The following is a 25536-nucleotide window of genomic DNA, read 5'->3' as shown; positions in this document are numbered from 1 at the left end:
GCCGTGGCAGCGGCAGACTGTGCAAGTTGCGCTCTGCCCTTCTTCTTCACCCCGGGCCCGTCTCCCACCCGCGGAGCAGCATGCGGACTGGCCTCCGCGCTCCCTCCTCTGTGCTCGGGCTGCCGCCGCTGCTGCCGCCTTCAGCGCATCCTGCTGCTGGCAGCGCTCACCCGGGCGCTGGATGAGGCGGGAGAGGGGGGGACATCGCTGCTGCGGTTCCGCCCGCTCCCTTCATGCGGACTCCTGCTCCGGCGGGGGTAGCACCGCCGCCGCCGAGGAGGAGCCAGCCTGCCTTTGTCCCCGTCGCCCGCGGGACCGGGGCGCTCCCACCGCTCTCCCGCCCGGGGGGCCCGCATGGCGTGCTACCTGGTCATCAGCTCCCGGCACCTCAGCAACGGGCACTACCGCGGCATCAAAGGCGTCTTCAGGGGACCGCTCTGCAAGAAGGGCGCTCGCTCGCCGGTAACTGCCACCTCCTCGCCCCCTCCCTCACTTGCCCTCCGCACGGTAGGAGCGGTGCGGGCGGGTGGGTGCCCAGGCGGCGGGGCGGCCGGCGGGGCGCAGCCCGTGGGTGCGGGTGAGGGGCGGGCGGCGCTGTCCCGCCGGGCGCGGGGTGCGTGGGCGCCGGCTCCGTCCCCGCGCTGCAGGGTGGCCGGCGTGGGCGCTGCCTCGCCGGGCGGCGCGGAAAAGTTTCTCCGCCCGGCGGCCGCCTGCGTGGGGCCGGAGGGACGGGGCTGGGGAGGGGGTGCTGGCTCTCCGCGGGGTTGCCCATCAGTTGCCGTTCTCCGTGGACCGCGTCTGGGGCTGAGGCCGACGGAAAGGCGCGGATTTCTGAGGCTTTTGCGGGAAAGTTGGAGGCTGCTGGAGGGGAAGGCGCGGTGTCGGGGTTGGCTCCAGGTGACGCGGTTTAGTCCCTTGGCCAAGGTTTTGAGGCTGTGGAGGAGCAGGAGCGACCCACCTTCTGTTTTCGGATGAAAAAAAAAAAAAAAAAGGAACTTGGGCGTTTGGCTGCGGGCTGTTGTTAACTACCTGTGGAGACCGACATCTGGGCAGAACACGCGTGAAGTTTGGGGAGCCCTTGCGGAGACCAGAGACCCGTCGAACTACCGTAGACGGTCTCTGTCAGTGGCTTAAGGCGTTTCGTAGGGGCGAAGGGGTGGCCACCGTGCCCCTACCGCCGCCGAGGCGGAGGGCAGCGGGGTGCCCGGGGCAGGCGGAGGGCAGCGGGGTGCCCGGGGCAGGCGCCGTGCCGTGAGGCGCCCAGGCAGCCCCGGAGCGGTGCAGCCTCCCCTCCGCCTGTCGATGGTGGCAGTGGTATCGTAACCGCTTCCGTAGCCGCGACTGAACTTTCCCTGTCAAGGTGCCGGTTCTCGAAGTGTGAAACACCGAGGGGTACGGCCCTGCCACCCCCTGTACTGGACTTGCGGAGGTACCGGGGACACCTTGATCCCACTGGTGGGACTCCCGCTGTCTTCGGCAGTGCTAAGCTGTGGCTCGTAACACACCTGCAACCCAAACACCTTTAGGGAACTGCTTGTGGTGGCAAAGTCTCTGCTTTTAATTTCTTGATTTTCGATGAGGAAAGTGAGAAATATTTCCTCTGTGTTGTATGCCAGCACTCTGATACAGCACCTACAGGTCCTTCCCTCCTAGCACTGTATCTTTTGGGTGCAATATAATACAACTGTGCTGTGGGTACCATCAATCAGGGGTTCGCTGAGCTGTGTTTGTGTTCTCTGACCCGTAGAACTGATCCACCCTTGTGTGTGGAACCTCTGGAAATGCAGGGGATGTTCACTGAGATTATAAAGGTAGAAAGGAAAAAAACCTCAAAGATCTAATGTGGGAAGATGCTAGATTGTAAATAGTTTGTATTGGGTAGAACTTTAACAGCTGATGTTCAAGTCGAGGAGTACCAGGAGTATCAGAAGGTATTACCTTCCAAATAGTGCTGTTCCAAATCTTTCACTTTCCAACTTGTCTCTCTTTCTAGCTATCTAGTGAGTACGTGCACCAATCCTCTCAGTCGAAATACTAAATGAAAGAAATGTAATTGTCTGACTCCATTAATGGCTCATAATTTTTAACATAGTTCTACTACCAGCTGGAAATAATTTTTGTTTAAATGCAAATTTCAGAGAAAAAGACCAACAAATAATTGCTCTGATTTTTCTTATTGCTTAAAGATGAGATGTATTCTATTTAAAAAAAAAAAAGTGTTGCTTTTTGGTTTACATTGAAGCATCTTAGTCTGAAGCCAACTATCTAGGGTTTAGTGCAAAAGGGAAAAAAATTTACAAAGTTGAAAATAACCTCAGGTCTCTTTCACTGCACAGAAGCATTCTTTCATGTGAGCTTTCCAGAGTTTGAAACAAGTAGTAAAGAGCCCTTGGTATGGCTTTTCACTATGATAGAACCTCTTCTTTTTGAGATTCACATGACCAGGAGTTGGGATGTTTAACATGATTTGGGAACATTTCTATGGAAAGGACTGAATTTTAGCAGTCCATTCTGAATTCTTGAGGAAAATCCTTCACTACTCCACACACATTTCTTTTGTTTCTTTTCTTCCTTTTCCTTTTTTTAGTGGCCACTCTTTGAAGCTAGTCAGGCTTTTGAGGTCATAGGCTAAGCCTTGTGTAGAGGAGTGCTTGGCAGCTCATGGGAATAAAGGTACCTGGTAAATTTATATTTTATTAATGCTGGGTAATTGTAGATCTGCAACTCTTCTACTCTTATGTGTTTGATATTTAGCACTTGCCACTGCTTTTATATATACTGTTTTCGTATTTTCATATGGGAGTCCTGTTTTAGGAGAAAAATAAGGGATGCTTAGTTGGCAAAGTAGGTAATAGTGTGCTATTAAATACTGAAAGCAGTGATACTCTGGAGGAATCTGCTTGTGCCTAGACATTTATAACTTTCCAGACCATATCCTTCCTGCTCATCAGTGTGTATGAGGTTAGGAACAGTGAACAGCAAACAACACCTGGATACGTTTTTGCGTTATGGATGTGGACGTCATGCATATTGAGATTTAGTACTGATGGAGGTAGTAAAACTGTTTTAAGCATGAAATATCCCCACACAATGCAAAAAAGCCCTTAAACTATTCATATTTTCAGTAAGCTATGAGTTAAACTTGAGGCCACTTCTTATATTTAAGAAGGAAGTCTTAAGCAAGTGGCATTTGTTTGTACTCCCTATGCTTATGCTTTTATTTAATACCTCCTGATTATAACTTTGACAGACACGGGTTATGTCTTGCAGTCATTTTTAAAATGCTGAACTTGGAAGCAGCCTTGAAGATTTGATTTTATAGTTTGTACCATTAAACAATCTTATATTTGTACACTATGAGCTATCTTATGCATGAGTCTACGTAGTCTTTAATGGATAACGTGTACCTTTCTGTATTTAAAGTGTTCTGCATTAACAGACCATGAAATGTCAGTAGACTTAAGGCTATGCTTTAAGAAATGAGAACAGTGGTGAATATTTTAAATACCTTTATCAAATTTCATGGCTACCTGAGCAAGGATTTTTCAGTCTGGATGTTTCTGTAGTATTTATTTAGCGTACTTTGCTATTATTGTGTCAGAACCAATTCCGGTCCTTCTTCCTGGTGTGCAGAGAGACCTTTAGCTCTAGCAGTACGAAGAAGAACAAGATATGGAGTACTACAAAGACAATGCACTCCATTTGTGCATGTGAATGTGTGGCGACATTGTCCTAAAATCTTGGTAAAATTCTACCTTTCCTTAACCCATTGAGGAACTAGCTCTGAATGCCCTGAAGCTGGGATCTGAAGTTAGTGGTAATGAACGCAGAAAGAGAGGAGTTAGGAGGAGTCGCCAGTGAATCATGTATCAACGGTGGCGTGATAGACTTGCACGGGGAAGGGAATGCTGAGTTTGAGCGTGGTACCAACGTTACTGAGGGTAAAGTACAGCAAGCTGGAGAAGGAAGCTGCTCTTTTTAGAGACCTGATTCTGTGCTTTAAGCTTTTTTTTTTTTTTTTTTTAATTTTACCTGGAAAGTTATGTTCATTAACATGTTATGAGCAAGTTTTCTGTCTTGGAAAAATTTCTATTTAATGAACTGCATTATAATACAAAGTTATTGCACATACTTCAGACTGATAATATTGTGTGCGGGACTTTTGAGTCCTGAATAGATGACATTAATCGGTGTTCTGGTTTTCGTTTTTGCAGTCACGATAGATAACGCTGTGATATTCACCTGCAGCCAAACCTGCTCAGAGGTTTCCTGCCACACCTCACAGGCCTAGCACAGCTGGCACCAAAATGGGCTAGGCTGTGAGACTTTCAATGAAAATCTTCCAAGATACAGCAGAAAATGGTACTGGGAATTCAGCAGATGGCCCCCTTGCTTCTGAATGATTTCTGAGCCAGGGATGTTATTAGGGTGCACTGGTCTGCTTGTGGCTCTTTAAGGTGAGATATAAACAGTGTCTCGCTTACTACTTGTCATTTTAAGATCCCTTTGTATTTTAAAGGAAATAGAAGACTCAGAAGACCCAATGCCTTAGCCAATTTCTGACTTGGCTAATTATTTTTCTTCTGTTGTTCCCTGCAGCTTCAGCTGAATACAGTATTTTTCACATACTTCTCTAAGCTGTTTTCTGATAAAGCTGTCAAGCAGCTGCTCTGTTGCACTCAGTGCTTGCCTAATTTCTTTGTGGTGTAGAGGGTGGGCAATGCTTCTCTGTTACACAGAGCTACCTTTTAAAAAGCACAGCCCTCACCCCATGTCCAGAAGCTCCCGTAGTTCTAAATAAGTGCCTTGCAGGTACTTGGAAATTATAACTGTTAGTTGATGCTGAGGCACAAGCACGCTGTTCCAGCACTGAAGCAAGTGTAACCAGGACTGAGTAGCACCTTGTTACTCTCTGTAGCAGGTAATAACGCTGGGCAATTCAAAACTTCTTAAAAAATTTAAGCATGAATGAGGGACCATAAATAGGGAAGAGGAGGGCTGTGGCACGAGCAGCTCTCTCCATCTGCCTGAGCCTAATGGGGAAACACCAGCACAAGCGAGTCTGTCACAAAGAATGTGAGTTTTGTCACTCACAATCTCAGCGAGGAGAGAGATGTGTGCCCACCCCAGTTGCCAGAAAGCAATTTAAAGGCTAGACATGGTGATTGTATACCGTGTGAAGTGTGGTCTAGGTGGCAGCAGGTTAAAGGGTGATTAGCTGAAAGACAAAATAACGCATGAGTTTCTGATCATAACCCTCAGCACCGTGGCCGTACCCTCAACAGAACTGGGAAGGCATGCTCTAGGCATTACCAAAGAAAATGCATGGGAAGTAAAATTTCAATTAAGAAATATAGTATAAAAGGTGCAGTAATGAACCAGCAGCTCCAATAAATAATCTGGTTTGGGTAGTTTCTATGTAAGGAGAGGAGAGAAAAAACCCCAACTGTACTAACAAAATAATGTAGAAAGAAAAAGAGGGAGAAGTAGAAAAGAAAATGGAAAGTTTTGACCACTTTATGACTAAACAAAGTGAGTAACTTTGTTTATGCAAATACTTTCATTTGAGATTAGATCCCTTGCATAAAAACTGTGGTCAAAAGAATCTCATAATCAGAATCTACTTATACCCTGCAAATAGGGATTGCAAGAGCTCCGTGCAAAAGGATGCTAAATGGAGGAAAAGAAAGCTTTTAAAGATTGGCCACAATGGATTTTTTTTTTTCCTTCATAGTTGTCTCTGATGGACTTTAGGGGCTTTGGCTACAAGGCTTGAGGCTTTTTTGGTTTGTTTTTTTTGGGGAGGCATTTAACACCAGGAACGTTTAAGTTGTTTTCTCACATCCCAACTGATTACTTTAGAAGGGTTAAGTCATCATTACCTGCAAATATCATTTTTCTCACTTGTATTAGAAAATCTGTGGGGCGTATTAAGAAGAGTGTGGCAAAATATTCCCTTGGGGAAAATGTTGACTTTTCTGTGGAAAAAAATAGAAATTTGAAATGTTTTTATCTGCCTGCTGAAATACTGTTATTTTAAAATACTGCTGCAGTACACTGTGAGAGATTTAGTTTTGCTGCTTTATGTGTCTATCCACCTGTATAAGCCTGGCTTCTTATATGGACACATCTTCCATGATGCCCTCAAGGTCTTCACTCTGGAAGAGAGTGCATCACGTTTGCTACAACACACAGCAAAGCTGTAGTCCTTCTTTTAGAGCTCGAGATCTAGGATCTTACTGTGAAAGTTTTTACACCTACAACTATAAAAAAAAAAAAAAATCATGGATTAAGGATAATTTTTTTAAAAGGTCAAATTAAGTTTATTACAGGGTCAAGTCAATGTTAAAGAGAAGTGCAGATGTGTACGCCGGCCTGCAGGAACCAGAATTCCCAAATTAACATGCAGTACAATTAAAATCTGGTTTGTCCCTCCAAGGAATTAAGCATGTCTTCACTGGGGAAAAACAGTCATTTTGCATACATATGTGCATGCAGGAGTCCATGCATGCAAACGTTTCTGAATAGCAATAAGAAGATCCTTTAGAGGAGCTTTTTAGCATTCACATCAACAGTTGCAAACATTGTTTTTTCAAGATTCAACCAGCTCTGCTGTTAGCCTTTGACCCTTCAAAACTCTGAATGAACAGTATTAAAATAACTTGATTTATGATGATAATCTGCACAGGTGATAGCAGGGGCAGCTACTGTAATATTACAGCTAGATATCCAGAGCTCACTCCTGCATTTCTGTGTTTTATGTGGGCACAGATCACTGCTTGTCTTGTACAATCAACTACTGCGCATGAGTAACGAGATTTGTCATGGAGTATGTACACATGCCTGAAGATGCTGTTTGCTGCTCAGAACGTATTGTTCTGTACCCAGTCGTAAGATGCTTTAACAACAGCTTTTTGCCTTTTTTTTTTTTTTTTATACTAGACTAAATTTATGTGCATACTGGATAAGATGTAAACATCATCATAAAAATTTTGTCCCAGTTTCATAGTTATGCATAATGATAATTGGCAAGCTGGTTCAAGTAAAGAAACAGAACCGTTGCTGGGAGATTGCGTGCAGCTCTGCAACAATTCATACATTAATCAGCTCTAGTTGATACCAATTTTTCAATTGATGTTTTCCCTGGAACACATTCTAAAACAGATCTAAAACAGATTTAGTGCATTTGTGTCAACAGAAATATTTTCTCTGTATTCTGCTCAGTCTGAGCAGGAGGGAGGTATTTGAAGTTGTTGAGAAAATTCTCAGTTGTAATTGGCTGTAAATCTGCAGCCTGTGTTTCCAACTTAGATTGTAACATGTTAGGAAGGCTTGTGAAACCAGATTGGAAAGTGTGAGGGAAGAACTTCCTGAAATACACCCTTTGATAGCAAAATATTTGGTGGATGAGATTTTTGGGTTAAAATTACAAATAAAATCTGTGTAAATACCATGATCAGAGGATCTGCTAGAAATGCAAACTCTTACAGTTACTAAGCTCTTACATGTACTTTTTATTTTCAAAGAAAAGTTTTCATATTCAGATTTTTATAATTCTGATTTTGTAGTTTTTTGTGGGTTTCAGAAGTGATCAGTACAAATTAGTTGCCTATACTAATATTCATTTTTCTGTGCTAATCATTACATCTTCAGTGGAAGTATGACTTTCTGTGAGGTGTGAAAAGCTCTGACCACTGAGTTTTAATTTTTTTTTTGGAGGGGGGGGTTGTCTAAGTAGGAGCCACCCTATGTTAAACACTGGAAAACCAAGTTCAAATCTTGATATTTTGAGCCTGTTCTCAAGCCTTTGTCTGTGGTTACAAGAAGCTTCTGGTGATGCATTACAGGTTGTAAGGGAAAGAATCTGCAGTGATCCTCACATCAGTTGCTCGCTGAATATTGTGGTCCAGGTGCTGGCTAAGGCAGGCGATCCGTGGACTGGATAATGAGAAGGATTTCTCTATGTGGGAAAGGCACTGCTTACTTTCAGACGCGGCCCTGATTGCTCCCCTGCGCTGGAAGGCATGATGGTATAGGAACAGAATATCCAGGGTGGCAACCAACCTGCAGGGCCGCCAGCCCGTGCCAAAGAGCAGCCCAGAGGCGTACCCAGCATCTCGACACAGGCAGCGGCTGCCCGGCCTGATGAGCACCAGATCAGAAATTGTCACATAGCTATTGAGAACTTGTTTAGAAAATAAAATTAAAAAGTGCTGTCATGTAGGTCCCCACAGAGCAAAAGACAATGCGATGTGTATGCAAGTAGTTTGTGAGTACCAAATAATAAATACACGTCCCGTAAATGTCACTGAATACGTATGCAGCTTCTCCGAGCTGTCTGAATGCTTAATTGCAGGCCTTGTAAAGCGCTACAACTGCTCTTCCTTGAGACAAGTCTAAGGTTATTACTTTGCATGCATCTACATGAATGGACACTAGCGTTTCCCTTCTTTGATGTTTCAGTATACACTTACTTCACTTTGAAGAAAAGATAGCAAAACCTATGTGAAAAAAATAGTTTAGTGAGCTGAATGAAGAAAGATTAGGTTGGTACTATATACAAAGATTTCAGATTTTCATTGGAATGATTAATATATCCTTTGCTACTCAGTGTGGCAAAGAAGCAATGGAAGGCTGAGCAATATTGGAGACATTTACTTACAAAATAAACAGCACTTTAAAAAGTTCTGTTTCTGGGAGTGAGTGATAAATTTTGGTGGTTACTAATAATCAGCAGAAAAATCACAGATATATGCTCTTTGATGCAGACATTGTATTTGTATCCTATAAACCCAAAATGACATTGAAATAAGTGTTGAATATGTAAACTTGCTGGCTTTATATTTTGTTCATAGTTTGTTCATCTCTTCTGCTGAGGACCTGTTTATCACCAGTGTATTGTATACCATGTGGAACAGGAGTTTTTTATTGGGTATATACTGTACAATATATGTGTTTTATTGCTTAGCATTATAATAAGCATATTTTCGAAGTTAAACTTCAAAAAATACAGATGCAACATTGTGGTTATTTATCTCAGTAGTTAACTCTGCCCTCAACATAAACAAAAAATGGTGTCTAAATTTATTCCCTAGAGGACATGTCTTATTTGAAAATGATAACACTTGGTGGAGAAAGATATGCCTTTCATTTTGGCTAGGTTAATAAATCTGTGCAGCACAGGTTTAAAGCTTAAAGCTCTCTTCTTATTATTGGGAAACAAGTCTTCATTCTGTGAAAATTAAAAACAAAGAGTATTGTCAGCATTGGGCTTTTTATTATACAAAGAAGATGTGATGGCTGAAATAGAGGGTTATATCCATATGCCCTGGTATGACTTCTAACGGGGAAAGAAAAATAGAGCAAATAAATTTGTTTTTCTTATGTTTGTTGTTTTTTTTTTTTAGGTTTTTTTTTGACAGCTGTCTACTAGCCTGGGTATCTGTCCGTAATATTATTTCTTCACCTTAAAGAATCACTGATGTCGTAGGTGACTGAATTTGAAATCTGGGGGCTGTGGGATCAGCCTTTAAATGCTTATGTTGATTTGCATACGTGACAACTTTCATCGGAAGAGATCATTATAAAAAGCAAATTGGAAGAAGTTAAAAGAATTGTTTCCTTGAAATGGGTTTAGACAAGTTTACAGAATGACTTAACAGAGCCTGCATAATCTTCACAGTCAATAAAACCAAAGGCAGAGAAACATGCTTAAAATCCACAGCAAAAATGTTTTGTTTCCACTGTCTATTCTTCAAGAATAGACTCACTCTTTAAGCTATACCAAATGAGGCTTATTAGGTATGTACACTTAGGAATGTTCCAGTAGAAAAACAGTTTTCAAGACTTTTATTTTTAAAACTGGAGTTTATCTGTAAACTTAAGTAATAAGGACCTTGGATGCCTTTTTCCTCTACCCAAATACAGTTGCTTATCCCAGGCTTTTTCCAAAATATGTATAATTGCAGTAATATTGTCTTCCTGATGCTCTGATTAGCACTGTCTGAAGAATAAAATTATGATTAAAAAAGTACTTGAAGTATTTATTTTTAGAAACTGTTTTAACTACTGCGATTTGACATTGTACCAAGCAATACTATATCCTTGGGTAATTAAGAAAAAATAAAATAGCCCAAACCCGCCAACACTCCAAACCATCCCAAACCCTGACCCCAAACATAGCAAAATAATCAGAGTTAGCAGGTGAGATCACCATGAATGTGATGAATCACTGGCACCCTTTTGTTCTATGTCCGCTCGGGTGAAGTTCAGATATTAACCTTCCACTTGCCTGGGAGCCATTATAGAAGTCCTAATTGGCTTCTTGATTGCCTGTTAAGAATAGTAACTGATCAAGTAATTGTAGCACCTTACACTGAAGAGTTTTAAGTGCATAAAGCATTCTGAGCTGTCTCCTTAAAACAGAAGGGTCATATTATATGTTGTAAAAGAAACTCTATTCTTTTCTGTCATTGTTATGTACTTACTTAGCTATGTTTATACTTCAAACCTCTGGCTAATAAGGATGATGACTGTAGGCATTAAAGTCTTAAAAAGATTGACGCTTTTGATTACAGCATACTAAAGGATAAATTGTAGGGTTCAAATTTCTTATAGAGTTAAAAAGGATACATGGTATCTGAAGAAACATGGAGGTGTCCATTTTCTACTTGATGGTACTAATATATTTTGATAAGATCTGCATATTAAGAATGAGCCCTAAAGTAGAGTGATTTAGTACCACAATTGTACACTGTACTTCACAGTGAGTAGAATAAACAATAAAAATGTGCATCCTTGCCTCTGCTCTGAAGGACAGTGAACAAAGACGTGTAGGCATTACAGCTTCTGGGTGTGGAGAGGACTTGGTTTTCAGAAAGGCCTGGAAAGAGGCAAGGGAGGGGAATCGCAGGTGTGAACGTGGAGGTTAATTGCAAAGTGAGTGAGTTTGCTACAGAAAGCGCTGAGGCTCAGATCCTCGAAGGCTGTGTATATGTTAGTAAGAAATATCAGGTAATGTGTCAGGCATTGGAGTTCAATCAGCTAAACTACGAAATCGTGAACATTTTTTCTGGCATGCTTGTGGTGTGGATCAAGTAGCACTGTCCCAAACGCTTCCTGGGGAGGGCTTAGGAACTAGCGTAGGGCAGGGACAGTTACCAGCATGTGGTTTCCATTCCAAGAGAGTTTAACAGCACTGGCAAGGGCTGCTCGGTAAAGGCAGGTAAAAACCTCCCTTCTTTTCTTTATCAGGGCCTGAAATCCCTCCTCTCTATTAGGGACAGGATTGCTGCTTCTTGGGTTCTGCTGCCCTGCATGGCTGGTTCTGCATAGCCATGTGCATGGACCATTGCTGACTCCCACTGAAATCTTGTCCAAACAACTACCATCTTTGTTGTGTAAATCTGGAGTAACTCTATGAAATCAGGAATCCTCAGAACATTACGTCCTCAACCTACTTTTGACTCTTTTGCTCCTCTTTGTCTTTCTTGTAGTCACCAGGTATCTTCTGTTTCTCTTTTTTGGGCAGTACCATTCACTATCTCTAGGCGTATTTGCTCTGTCTAACTGTTCCTTGATCTTCGCTGTTTCTTGGTATTGAACCTTGCTCAGGTTCTGGGTGCATTGGAGTCATCCTACAGCTGGGAATTAAGTCTGTGCAATGTATTTTTAGTTTCAGGCCATCTTTCCTCTTTGAGAAAACAACAGGTAATACAGAAGAAAACTTGTGTAAAGCATAGCTGCCGGTGGAAGGAGACAAACTCAAAAACATGCCAGAATGGGGCAGTGGATGTTTTTTGAGGGCATTAGGGTATTAAATGTATCTTGGGATTTGGGATTGCTTAGCAATGATGTTTAAAGGCTGTCAAAGAATGCAAAGGTACTCTCGAAAGAGAAATTGCTCAAAAATTATGGTTTACATATCTGTGTGTCTCCATCAACCCAGGCCTCTGAGGTACTGATGAATGACTGCATGCAGTGCCAGGTGGGGAACCTGTTATGGATTCTCCCTGAATCTGAGCTGGTGGAGGACTGCCCTCTGCTTTCCTACTCTTTGCACCCTGTCTTGGGGCTACAGTTAAGGCCTAATAAGACTTAGGCATTTACTGCTGATTGTAGCTTCTCTGTAGGCTATAATCGATATTTAAGCAATAGTGGGAGCCTGCAGAGTTAGTTTTGGACAGCAGGCACTGGGATCGTGAAGCTATGTCCTTCCTGTGAAGGGAGGAGCAGCAGAGCCTTGCAGGTACGAGGCAGCTGCTCACAGGGCTTGCCCATGCAGCAAAGCTCTTTCTCCAACCCTGAAACAAGGTGGCCTTTTCCAACCCACCTGCTGGGAACATTTCCCACCCTCTGTTGTTCCCCAAATTATAATTGGGCCTTGAGAGAATGGTGGGTGCCATAAGTCAAAATTGTGCTGGGAAGTATTGTAAAAACAAAGTGGTATTGATGGTTGCGTGCTAGTGCTTGAGCTTGTGTCCTGGTCTGTTTGGTCACTAGAATGAGTGTAGCCTGGGCTCCAGCTCCATTAAGGGTATGCAGAAGTTAGGACTGTATCTTGGAGCATGTTGGGATATCCGAAGGTTGAAGGGTAGTGACTGGATCTCCTGACAGGGTGAAACCTCCTGACAGGATGGATCAGATGGAGCTGCTGGGCTTCCTCACAAATAACATTACAAATCTGTCTTATGCTCTTACGCTCCCGGTAAATGTGATATGCATATGTGGACTGAGTAAGAGAAAGCTCAGCTTCACCACTCAGGCAATGAACTTCAAAGACAAAGAGCAGGTGAGAGGATATTGGTGAATCATGAGCTGCTTGTAGTGCTTGCTGTAGTTTCTTCAAGCATCCTTAAAATTCACAGGAAGGAGAAGTACCCAGTGACCGTCTGTTCAGGGCAAGATTTTAGCTTAGGTAAATCAATATATTTAATTGATTGCATTTTGCAAGGCTGATTTATGCCAGCATGGATCTGGTACTCAGATTTTATTTAGATTTTATTTAGTAAGTAATCTGGCTAAAGTTAGTGAGTGCTAGTTACTAGCACTCACTGGTTACACTGAGCTAGTTACTCAACCTCCAGGGTTGAGACATCTCTGTGATTAAGTTGCAGAATTTTAATTAGAAGGGAAATGGAACTATGCTCCAAAAATGAAACCTTGTGTATTTTTGCTGGACTCTATACAGTGTCTTTTCTCTACTACCAAAATACAAACAATGCTGGTTAATTACAAACGATGCTGCTATAGCATGTATGTTCATACAGTAAGCGTAACACGTCGGTTTGCATACTTCCCTGAGAGCACGCAGTCTGACTCGGAACTTGCTTCCACATTCCTTATCCTCATAGCAGATAGACGTTCATTAAGAAGGACAATCTGGGGTTATTTACTGTGGGATGGTGTTATACTGTAGAATTTAGATGCTTATCATAGTAACATCAATGCCACTTGCTTTCAGGATCCAGATTTCTGGTTGGAATAAATCAGATCTAAGTGAAAGACATATATAAAGCACTTTTTATCTTTCCAGCAGAGAAGAAGCTCCACAGAAGTCAGTTGCAATTTTTGCTGGATTAGAATTGCAGAGCAGTGTGCTTTTGAAATGTGAATTTGTGATCAGACTTAATACCCTAATGTTAATCACTCTCCTATTACTATCTTAATATTAAGCTAATATCCTGTTCTCTGCTGTTGCAATATTTGTGCATAAATGAGTGACTAGGCCAATTAACACCAGCTGTTGATGTAGTGAAGTTGTATGTTTGCTATGGAGGACAAGTGTCATTTTCAGGTTTCATTTGGAATCTAATGCACAATATAAGATGGATTTTCTGGGTTTGTATGTTTAGCTGCCCTGCTGTTTGTTTCTGTTCCTCTTAGATTACAGTTGTTGCCATGCTGGTAATTTCCTCTAAAACAATACCTACCAGAAACTTGCCCAAGAGTCATTATCGGTAAGGCTGCTCAAGGAGGAATCCTGCTTTTAATGACTTCAATGGGACCCTGCCCTTAGATGAAATAGGAGGTCTGGCATTTATTTCCACAGAAGATATCCTCTCTTGCTAAGACCGGACAGTTACTTTGCTGTTTCAGTTCTGCAGTGACTGCACACCAGGGATGCTGTGGGCATCTGGGTGACAGCAGATCACTGAGGGTTGGGAAACTTTTGATCTTGGTGCTTTGCTGGGCAAGAGGGATTCACCTTTGGGTAGTCTTATTCCTTCATATTGTCGATGCCACCATTAGGCAAGTATGAGATGGAGAGATCTTGCTTTATTATCTGGAGGTAGTAAATATTTCCATCACAGAATCACAGAAACACATGGGGTTGGAAGGGACTTCTGGAGATCATCTAGTCCAACCCCCCTGCCAGAGCAGGTCCACCCAGAGCAGGTTGCACAGGAACATGTCCAGGTGGGTTTTGAAAGTCCCCAGAGAAGGAGACTTCACCACCTCTCTGGGCAGCCTCTTCCAGGGCTCTGCCACCCTCAAAGGAAAGAAGTTCCTCCTCATGTTTAGGTGGAACTTCTTATGTTCAAGTTTGTGCCCATTTCCTCCTGTCCTGTCCCTGGGCACCACTGAAAAAAGACCAGCCCCATCCTCTTGACACCCTCCCTTTAAGTATTTATAAGCATTGATCAGATCCCCCCTCAGTCTTCTCTTCTCTAGACTAAAAAGACCCAGGTCCCTCAGGCTCTCCTCATAAGAGAGGTGCTCCAGGCCCCTCATCATCTTTGTAGCCCTCTGCTGTACCCTCTCCAGCAGTTCCCTGTCTTTCTTGAACTGGGGGGCCCAGAACTGGACCCAGTGCTCCAGATGGGGCCTCACCAGGGCAGAGCAGAGGGGCAGGATACACCGTGACACTAAGGGATGGTCTGATGAGTCTGGAAAATTACTACTAGAAAATTGTCAGGAAAAATTACAGCTGGGGGAATGCCAGAGGTTTTGTGAGGCTACTTCAGTTTCTCTAACTGGGGTGGATATATATGATAACTCTCTGCTGGCCACCCTCTTTGTATGTCCACTGGCAGTGCTCCATTATCTTTGCTGTGGTACCTACTGGTCACTACTCTCTTGGTCTCTATCCCAAAGTTCAGGAGGAAACTTGCAAGAGAACATGGAAGATGGAGCTGTGAAGGGCTGGATTGTTCAGGTGGAGCTTGGAGTCATCGCTGGTTCAGTAGGCTGGGGCTGATGTGGGGAACTGCCTTGGGAAGCTGAAAGGGGCAGAAAAAAAGAGGAAGCTAAATATGGGAAAATAGATGGGTTTTTCCATTGTTTTTATTTTCATACTGATAGCATGCTAGAGAAAAAGTACTCATCACTAGGCCAAAGGTCTGCAATGTGACAGTAGATCTAAAATAATTGACACAAACAAGTAAAATCTTGGGAAAACAGAATTTTGGCAGAATTTTGTGAAGATATTTTTACTCTCTCTGTAGCTGGTTAATGAACTGCAAGTGCAGCTGGAAATGGACTCAGCTCTCCCACTGTGACGTTTGGCCTACTGGCACTGGTTTACTCTGACTCCCAAAACAACTGAGAATCGTAGAATCATAGAATCATCTAGGTTGGAAGGGACCTTTAAGATCATGTAGTCCAACCATCAACCTAACTCTGATAAAAAAAAAAACAAAAGAAAACCGTACAAAAAAACCCCCACATCACTAAACCATGTCTCTAAACACTATGTCAGCCCGTCTTTTGAACACCTCCAGGGATGGTGCCTCAACCACTTCCCTGGGCAGCCCATTCCAAGGCTTAATAACCCTTTCTGTGTAAAAAGTTTTCCTATTATCCAATCTGAACCTCCCCTGGTGCAACTTGAGGCCATTTCCTCTTGTCCCATCGCCTGTGACTTGGGAACAGAGACCGACCCCCCCTGGCTACACCCTCCTTTCAGGGAGTTGGAGAGAGCAAGAAGGTCTCCCCTCAGCCTCCTTTTCTCCAGGCTGAACACCCCCAGCTCCCTCAGCCTCTCCTCACAAGACTTGTTCTCCAGACCCCTCACCGGCTCTGTTGCCCTTCTCTGGACCCGCTCCAGCCCCTCAATGTCTTTTTTGTGGTTAGGGGCCCAAAACTGGACCCAGCACTCGAGGTGTGGCCTCACCAGTGCCCAGTACAGGGGGACGGTCACCTCCCGAGTCCTACTCACCACGCTGTTCCTGACACAGGCCAGGATGCTGTTGGCCTTCTTGGCCACCTGGGCACACTGCTGGCTCATGTTCAGCCCACAGTCAACCAACACCCCAGGTCCTTTTCTGCCTGGCAGCTCCAGCCACTCTGCCCCAAAACAGAAACAGGTACACGTTATGTAGGATTTGGGTTACTTGGTGTGCAATTATTCTATGTGTATGCGTGGGTTACAGGCAAGGTAATGGAAGAAGGGTTGGGTTTATTATGCAGATAAGTCTTAATGCTGGAACTGCCTCCCTTGCATGACTGTAATTCCAGTGTTTTTATGAGTGTGTGTAAACTGTTGCTCTGTTAGCACGCTGAGTGTGTTTATCACAAACTAAAAGCCTGAGAAAATGCAGCTTTTGCTAGGAAAAAAAATGAAGAGCTTCCCTCTTCAGGTGTGGTGTTGAGATTGCTTCTGCATAGAGGAGGGAATGAGTCAATAGCTTTTTCAGTTGCAGGAGCTCAACTCTCCATGTTAGCTACATCCCTAGGAAGCGTAGTTTTTAAGCAGGCATGTGCAATAATTTATGTCTGAGCCATTTGTTCATATTGGCAAAGCGTCACGGGTGCTCCGAGTGCTGATGGCAGCTGGAGAGAAGAATGCAGCCGCAGGTTGCTGCTCCATCCCGGCACCGAGGGCTGGCATTTGTACACAGCGAGAGGCTGGAAAGGTACATTATTTTCCCCTGTAACTAGTGCAGAAATTAATCTGTGCTTCTCATAGTTTCAAGGAGTTTTACTGAACTCGGCTTTCATGATTTTCAGCAAAATCTCTTGTAAAAATGGTTATAGAAAATCCTGTCTCCCATGAAATTGCTCTGCCATATGCAGTGGCACATATTACTCATTCTTTGAACATTTTGTGCTCCCAGGGAGATTTAAGAATAAATAGTTCCCTAGAGTACAAAATTAACATGTCAAATTAATTTTGTGTTATACAAACACAATGATAGATAATGTCAGTTCAGGGCTTGATCTTGCATATGCAGAAGTTGAGAAGATTTCTTGGTGTTATTTTGCTTTTTGATTGGCACATGAAGGTCTTTTTTTTTTATCTATTGTATAAAAAAACATGTTTTAGAATAAATACAGTGATAGCATATTAACAAAAAGCAATGGCAAAAAAAAAAGGAGAATATATTAGGTTCTTCCATAAGGAATATAACACCAATTTTCTACCACCATTTTTGTTTTTCATGAAGAAAAAATACCTTTGCAGTCCTAGAATTATTTTCTGAAGCAAAAAATCGGTCAGATTACTTTCAGATCATTACATCATCTGTGCTAGAAAGTGGTGATTGGGGATTACTGACAGTTTCTATCAGGTTTGGTTTGGCACCAAACAAGGGTAACATTAAGTGGTCATACCACTCAACCCTCAATGAACCTCAGTTCATTTTAAATGATTTTTAAGGTTGAGATGTTAAGGTTGAGATGCTAAACGTTGCTTGTGTTTGGAATGTGATCTGATGTATAATTAGGTTTCTTCTATGGGAAGCTTAGAAGTTGTAATCCAATGTTCAGAATCAATAGCAGAAATGTGCAATTTTAAATATGTATAAACTTAATGTAAGCTGATTTTAAAGATTTATATGCATGCAATGATGTGGGCATGGAATACACTGGATTTTAAACAAAGGAAATTTTGGGTTATGCTGGATATTGTAAGTAATGTGAGTTCATATTCTGGGTCATGGGGCTGTTAAAGAATGTGAATTTGAGCAGGTGGTATCATTATATATTAAAAATAAATATGTAGAGAAATTTATTAGGGTGGAGGACTGTGTGTAAGACTTAGAATACCCGACACTACCCATTATAGTGCTCTTAAAGACTGTCATCCTTTTGTTAATACTCTGTCATTTCTCAAAATTGGACAAGCTTAACACATTGCAGAGGCTGGGTAATTAATTTATTTAGAGTTTTTGTGACTCATAATTGACTGGTTTTGTTTCCCTTTAATAAAGAAATTTTTGCAACTATTTTTTTTTTTTTTTTATTGTAGTCTCAAAATAAGAAAGGATGAAAAAGATGGCAGTGTTAGTTCAAAATTTAGGCCAGCATCTTTTGGCTGTTTTAGAAATACAGTGCTGCTGTGGTCTCTCTTGAAGGAAAAACAATGTCTCTTTCATATGCACAATGACTTCCCAGGCTAAGTCAGCTTGAATTAGTCGCTGAATATTCTATGGCAGAAAGAGCTTTGAACCTAAATTTGATTTTAGCCCTCCTCGCTGCAGCCTGAGGACAGGAGCAGGAACATGTAGTGTTTTCACAGAATACTGGAAATCTTGTGGACATCCGTCTGCCTCCCTTTCCCTCTGTTTTATGCATTAATTTGGTAAAAATACATCCAGCAGGCCTGGAGAAGGGAAGGACGGAAGAAAAGGAAGGTACCAATGAATGCTGTATGAAGGAAGGAATGATTTCCTCGCTTCCATCATGTCTCCCTGGTTGTTCCTAGAAAGCTTTGATGCGCTTTGCTCTGACCGCTGTGTGGTGGCTCGGTGCAGAGTTTACACACCCGGAGAGCTGGCTAAATGGGGAAGGGCAAGGAGCAGAAGATGAGGAGAGGGAGGTACAAGGAGGCAAGGACGACTGCGGCCCCTTCCTCCAAGAAGCACCCTGTGCAGACAGGGCTGTGTAACGCCGCAGCAGCAGCAATAGTTGTGAGTTCCCTCCATTAATCTTGAGGGGAAGTGGTGCAAGTAAGAGGTAAATTGAGGGGGCGAAGCGTAGTTTGCTTCCTCATTATTAACTGGTTACAGAAAGGAAAGGGACACTCATGAAGTCAGGGGAGCCAACATTAATGGTATGAGCTTCAACAAGACCAAGTGCCAGGTCCTGCACTTGGGCCACAACAACCCCATGCATCGGTACAGGCTTGGGGAAGTGTGGCTGGAAAGCTGCCTGGCGGAAAAGGACTTGGGGGTTCTAATTGACAAGCGGCTGAATGTGAGCCAGCAGTGTGCCCAGGTGGCCAAGAAAGCCAATGGCATCCTGGCTTGCATTAGAAATAGTGTGACCAGCAGAAGTAGGGAGGTGATTGTGCCCCTGTACTCAGCACTGGTGAGGCCACACCTGGAGTATTGTGTACAGCTTTGGGCACCTCAACACAAGAGAGATATCGAGGTGCTGGAGTGGGTACAGAGGAGGGCAACGAAGCTGGTGAAGGGCCTGGAGAATAAATCGTACGAAGAACGATTGAGGGAGCTGGGACTGTTTAGTTTGAGGAAGAGGAGACTGAGGGGTGACCTCATCACTCTCTATAACTACTTGAAAGGACATTGTAGAGAGGTTGGTGCTGGTCTCTTCTCACAAGCAAACAGCGATAGAACAAGAGGGAATGGCTTCAAGCTGCAACAGGGTAGGTTTAGACTGGACATTAGGAAGAAATTCTTCACAGTAAGAGTGATCAGACACTGGAACAGGCTGCCCAGGAAGGTGGTTGAGTCACCATCCTTGGATGAGTTTAAGACTCATTTAGATGTGGTGTTGGGGGATATGGTGTGGGGAAAAACTTTGTAGAATAGGGAAGATGGTTGGACTCGATGATCCCAAGGGTCTTTTCCAACCTAGATGATTTTATGATTCTATGATTAATGCATATGTGTATGTTGAGTCTTTACATGATCTAGTTCCTAAGCCACAATATGTAAGTATTGCTGCCATCTCTACAAGACATATAAATAGGGAAAGGAAAGTACATTTTCACTAAAGCTGAAGGTGGGATCTAGTATTCTCCTGATAAAACGTGATACTGTTGTTGGAGAGGGAAGGAATGTGTGGTGGGAAATGAATGTGTAAGTTAAAACTGTGTATTACATTTCTATAAATTCATTTTATGTTAATATTAAGAAGACTAATAATTTCTCACATTAATATATTAGACTAGTGTCAGTAATTCTTGCCTGCGTCCAGTGGCAGCATACCTATATACTTCACTTGACATATCTCGACTCTGAAAATTTTAATGAGATTTCTTCCTTTTTCAATCTGTGAAACTCTCTGTGCACCTAAATGTCTAGTTGATACCTGACTTTAGAAAAAAATAATAATACATTGACCTTGTTAATGAAGAAGATTCTAGCAGAAGTTAGGTGGTAGTCATCTGTATCAAGCTCAGGGTAGTCTAAAAATGGCATTTAACGCTGATATCTTTATGTATTATTAAAAAAAAAAATTAGTGTAAGCAGTCAGTTTCACATCAGCTGCTTTGAGTTTACAAAGTGAGGTGCAGTCCCAGGCTGGGGCCATAAAACCTTCCCCAGCACAAGTCTGCACTTGAACGTGGAGCCCCAGGTGGGACTCTCTTGTACAGGTACTGTTTAACATCTTTGTTGCTGACATGGGCAGTGGGATTGAGTGCAGCCTCAGCAAGTTTGCTGATGACACCAAGCTGTGTGGCGTGGTCAACACACTGGAGGGAAGGGATGCCATCCAGAGGGACCTGGACAGGCTTGAGAGATGGGCTCGTGCGAACTTCTTGAGGTTCAACCAGGCCAAGTGCAAGGTCCCGCACCTGGGACGTGGCAATCCCAGGCACAAATACAAGTTGGGTGGATAATGGCTGGAGAGCAGCCCTGAGGAGAAGGACTTGGGAGTTCTCATGGATAAGAAGCTTGACATGAGCTGGCAATGTGCACTGGCAGCCCAGAAAGCCAACCGCATCCAGGGCTGCATCAAAAGAAGCATCGCCAGCAGGTCAAGGGAGGTGATTCTGCCCCTCTACTCTGCGCTCATGAGACCCCACCTGGAATACTGTGTCCAGCTTTGGAGTCCTCAACACAGGAAGGACATCGACCTGTTGAAACGGATCCAGAGGAGGGCCACGAAGATGATCAGAGGGCTGGAGCACCTCCCCTATGAAGACAGGCTGAGAGAGGTGGGGTTGTTCAGCCTGGAGAAGAGAAGGCTCCGGGGAGACCTCATAGCAGCCTTCCAATATCTGAAGGGAGCCTACAGGAGAGATGGGGAGGGACTCTTGATCAGGGATTGTAGCCATAGGATGAGGGGTAATGGTTTTAAACTGAAAGAGGGGAGATTTAGATTAGATATTAGGAGGAAATTCTTTCCTGTGAGGGTGGTGAGACACAGGAACAGGTTGTCCAGAGAAGTTGTGGCTGTCCCATCCCTGGAGGTGTTCAAGGCCAGGCTGGATGGGGCTTTGAGCAACCTTGTCTGGTGGGAGGTGTCCCTGCCCATGGCAGGGGGTTGGAACTCGATGATCTTTAAGGTCCCTTCCAACCCAAACCATTCTATGATTCTATGATTTAATAGCAAGCATCTTTGAGCAGCTTGCTGCTGAGGTAGTACAGAGGGGTGGCATGTGATTATTCTTGACATTGTAGGCATAATTTTATGTTATTTACAAAAGAAAAATATTAAAATCTATTGTCTCTTAATGGGCAAAAGAGAAAGTAATTAGATTGTGCAGTTTGCATGAGAATAAATGAGACAATTGCGTTAAGGAAACTCCCTCTTAGCAGAATTATTTCTTTCAAGAAACAATGTTAATAAGCATAAGTAAGAACAATGAAATCTGGATGTTGTTTTCTTGGGCCACAAAGAATACAGATAGTTTTATTTATGGTTTCTGGCTTTTTAATATATACCAAAATAATTTTTTTTGTTGTGATAGGCTATGCTTTATTCCTCCACCAAAACAGTAAATAAGAATGAGAAGAAATTTTAATGGGTATTACTACATGTAAATGGATTATTCATGTAATGCTACATGGAACCTGTCCTGGGAGTGAAGGGACAGGTATATTTGCTAGCATGGTTCCTTAATTCTGTCATTGATAATGATAGAAAAGGTAATGAAAACTACTTGTTGAAGACAGCTCACAAAAATGATAAGTGAGGGCAAATAGGTTACACATTGGGAAGAAGAATTCCTGGTGGTTAGAGATGACAGAGGAGGTCTTATGTGCACTGTTGTGGCTCTGTGCCTCCCTCCTGGATAACTTTAGCAATTCAGTTAACCAGTATGAGCCTGTGTTTCATCATCTGTAAAAGGTAGATAATATTTACCCACCTCACAGCATCTTAATAACAGTACTTGGCATTTATACTGCTCATGCCTGTTCACAATACTTTAACATTAACTAATGCGTTTCTGCAGTGCCTCTGTGAAGTACGTACATATGTACTTTTAGAGATGAAGAAATTCAGCAGTCATCTAGCTCTTCCATTGTCATGGTGGTCATAAGATTTTAAAGAAAAAAAAAAAGAGTGAAAAAAATCCTAAAGTCCAAACACCTGTGTGATGGTTGGAGCACTAATGGGAGCTTGTAGGTTAGATTAGGTTTGGAGTTTGGTCACATTTAGAGGGACACAGAACGTGGTGCTTACAATTTCTGGGCAAGTTTTTTTACCACTGAACTCTGTAAAAGCCTTCCTCCTCCAGCTGTGTTTCTGAATGCAAAAGCCTAATGTTTTAGGCAACACAGATGTTGCTGTGTGTTTATGAGGCTCTGACCAAGCCTGTTCTTCCAAACACTTCTGAGCAGTTGTACCTGGTTTCGGCAAAGATGGGAGCTCAGCGGAGAGGTCAGGGCTGGGTAATGGGGAGTCCTGGTCATGTTCAGAGCTCTTGGCACTGTTCTTAGACCATCTTTCATTTAAAACACAGTTTTGATATCTTCGGGCTTAGATTGATCAGGAGGTTTTAGATCGTATTTTTGTTGAAAGGCTTAAAATCTAAATTCTGGTTTAGGTGCTTAAGAGTTTGTATAGGGGTTGGGTTTTTTGTTTTATTTTAACTTCACTAAGTCTGTCTTAACTTCACTAAATTTGTCTTTTTTCTCTTGTCTTACTGCACACCTTTCTTTAATCTGTGATACCTTGCTAAATTGGAACTCTGAGTTGCTCACCCATCTATTTCGGACCAAATTCCATAGTAAGAAATGAATATTTACCCAGGGTTCCATTGCTGCCTTTGGAGTGGGCTCAACAGCAGCAGATGTCATTGCATCTGGAGGTTCTCTCTTCAAAAGCAGCTAATTTTCAAGACGGCTAAATGTCTTTGATTCACAGCAGCAATGGGCTCCAAAGCTCTGACATTCTTCCCGAATTCAGCAGGTGTCTAAACATCACTTACTGGAAATGACATGTATCTGTTGCTGCGCACAAAGGCGGAGATGATATGAGGGAGTGATGTGGACTCAGGCAGCAAGCCGCAATTTTAATGCACTTAAGATATAACCATAATCAGACATAAACTCTGGTTCAGCTTCTGTGGATATAGCATGATTATAGCAATATGCTGTTAACAGGGTGCTGAGGTATTCTGGTCTGTGAAGAGATCCTTTTAAGCAAAGAATGAGGATGTGCAATGTGCGGTTCGGAAGCCTTCACTGAAGGCTTCACAGGATTAGAGCTGCAGTGTCATCACAGGCTACAGCTTTACCCCACAGTTTGCCTCTGAGGACTGCACTGAACGTTCCACCCTATGGACACCCTCCAGAAGACTTCTACTTGGAACAGAATGAAGTATGAATAGTTTTCATTGCAAACAGCTTTCAGGTGGGTTTTTTGTGCAATCAAAAGCTGAAATCGGATTTGTCAAGGAAACTCCTTTATGGCCACTGGGACCCAGGAGACCAGTTATAGTTCAGAATCATGTATTTGGGATATGTGTGGTTTGGGGAGTGGGGAAGTCTTGTCTTTGAAAACAGAAGTTCAGCCATTGTTTATATGCGGACAATCTCAATGAATCATTTATGTAGTACATAGGAAAATGAGAGCAAAATGTGACTCAGCTTTTTGTGATGAAAAGCAGATACCCAGAGACATCTCGTTTTGTTAAGTGTCACATTCCCAGGCCATCACTAATGGGAGACTTGGAAATCTGTAAGTAAATGTTTCTTCTTTGTGTTCTAGACATGAGCGGTTATCAATAGCAGCAGGCTGCTGAAGTCAACTTAAATGGCAAGAACACTTTTCATGAAAACAGTAATGGGTAAAAACAGATTGAATTTGAAATTCAGTGCAGGCACATGCTTCAGGCTTGCCTGAAAGGTGAACTGTCTAGAGACCTCAGGATTGCTCATGATAGTGAAAAGCTGGAAAATGACTAATCACAGAGCTGGTTAAATGTGCAACAGGCAGGCTTGGGTTCTGTATTGAGACAGTCTTTTTGCTGTCTGCAGACTGGCAGTTACAGGGTCTCGCTGCCTCCCTTAGCAGAAGGAAGAATTAATGAAGTAGTATCCACAGAAATCATAACATAGGCATAAACCAAAGCCTCGATAGCAGGAATGTCTTGTGCCCCATGCTCAGCATCCTCCTACTTCCTTGCTGTAGCTTGCCAGCAGACCAGGTCCATCCACTTGTACTGCCACAGGATTTTACTTTCTGCTTCAGAAAAGGATATTTCTGTAAGAGGTGACTTTTATACACTGTCTATCCCTAGTTTTAGGGATACTATCTGAATATCTTATTGCGCCTGTTGAAAATAAAATTGAATCTTGCAAGCATTAACTGAATCAATAGGATTATCTGCACGAATAGAAGTCAAAGCATTGCTTAGAAGCATATAGTCAATGAAAGAAATCATTAGTTTTGATATAATCCCCATTTCTACTTTTAACGTTCTCCGTAATTTCTTTTTGGACAATTTATTCCCTGTCTTTAAATCAACTATATGTGGAAATATGTTTTAAACAAACTTTAAAACATCTTTTTTGCTTACAGATAAAAATTATCTGAGTTATAAAATAGCATGCAAGTGTTCTAACTTAAATGAAATTTCACTTTCAAGATTGTAGAATAAGGGATTTTACAGTTTCCTGTATATATGGACATGTAATGTCAATGTGTGTCATTAAACTAGATAAAATTTTGTTTGCTATTTTCCTGAGGCCACAAAACAGCTTTTAAAACTTGTTTAATTATCTTAAATAGGTGATTTCTGGGGTCTACATTTGGCTTGCCTGAAGTATAGTCCATGTGTTGTGTATTTTACTGTAGGTTTGTCCATGCTGCAGCTGTCTTTATGCTTGTAACAACAATCAGGAATTCCATCAAGATGCCTAACTTTTTTTTACCCGTGGCAAAGAATACCTAGAACCCTGAAAATGTTGTAATAGTCACAAAGCTCTCCAGGACTTACGTATGACATAATGAGTTTATATCAACTAGTTACATATACACAAAGCACTCCTGGCTGTAGATGAATTTCCTGTGGATGCGTGTAAATCTCCTGTGCACTGTCTGTAACTGTTAGCAAGCAGGTAGCAGGCAGGAGAAGAGCAATAAGGAGATACTTTAAAGGATTTAAATTGCTTTGGAGCTACGAAAGGAGCCTGTTTCTGCCTGCAGACATAATTTGAGAACTGTACAATGTCC

At 42.6% G+C, this 25536-nt stretch overlaps 1 protein-coding gene across 1 annotated transcript in view; it reads left to right on the top strand.

Annotated features, from left to right (window-relative positions):
- The first annotated feature begins 354 nt into the window (after positions 1–354).
- Positions 355–25536, top strand: part of ZNF804B (zinc finger protein 804B) — a 267960-nt gene continuing 242778 nt past the window's right edge. The window contains exon 1 of the mRNA XM_074157538.1: positions 355–462. Within this exon, the coding sequence (XP_074013639.1) occupies positions 355–462 (108 nt within the window). The remainder of the gene's footprint in view (positions 463–25536) is intronic.

This window comes from Numenius arquata, chromosome 12, assembly GCF_964106895.1.
Source record: "Numenius arquata chromosome 12, bNumArq3.hap1.1, whole genome shotgun sequence".
Classification (NCBI taxonomy): Eukaryota; Metazoa; Chordata; class Aves; order Charadriiformes; family Scolopacidae; genus Numenius; species Numenius arquata.
Note: the sequence above shows the minus strand (reverse complement) of the source record. Positions and strands in the feature narration are given on the sequence as shown.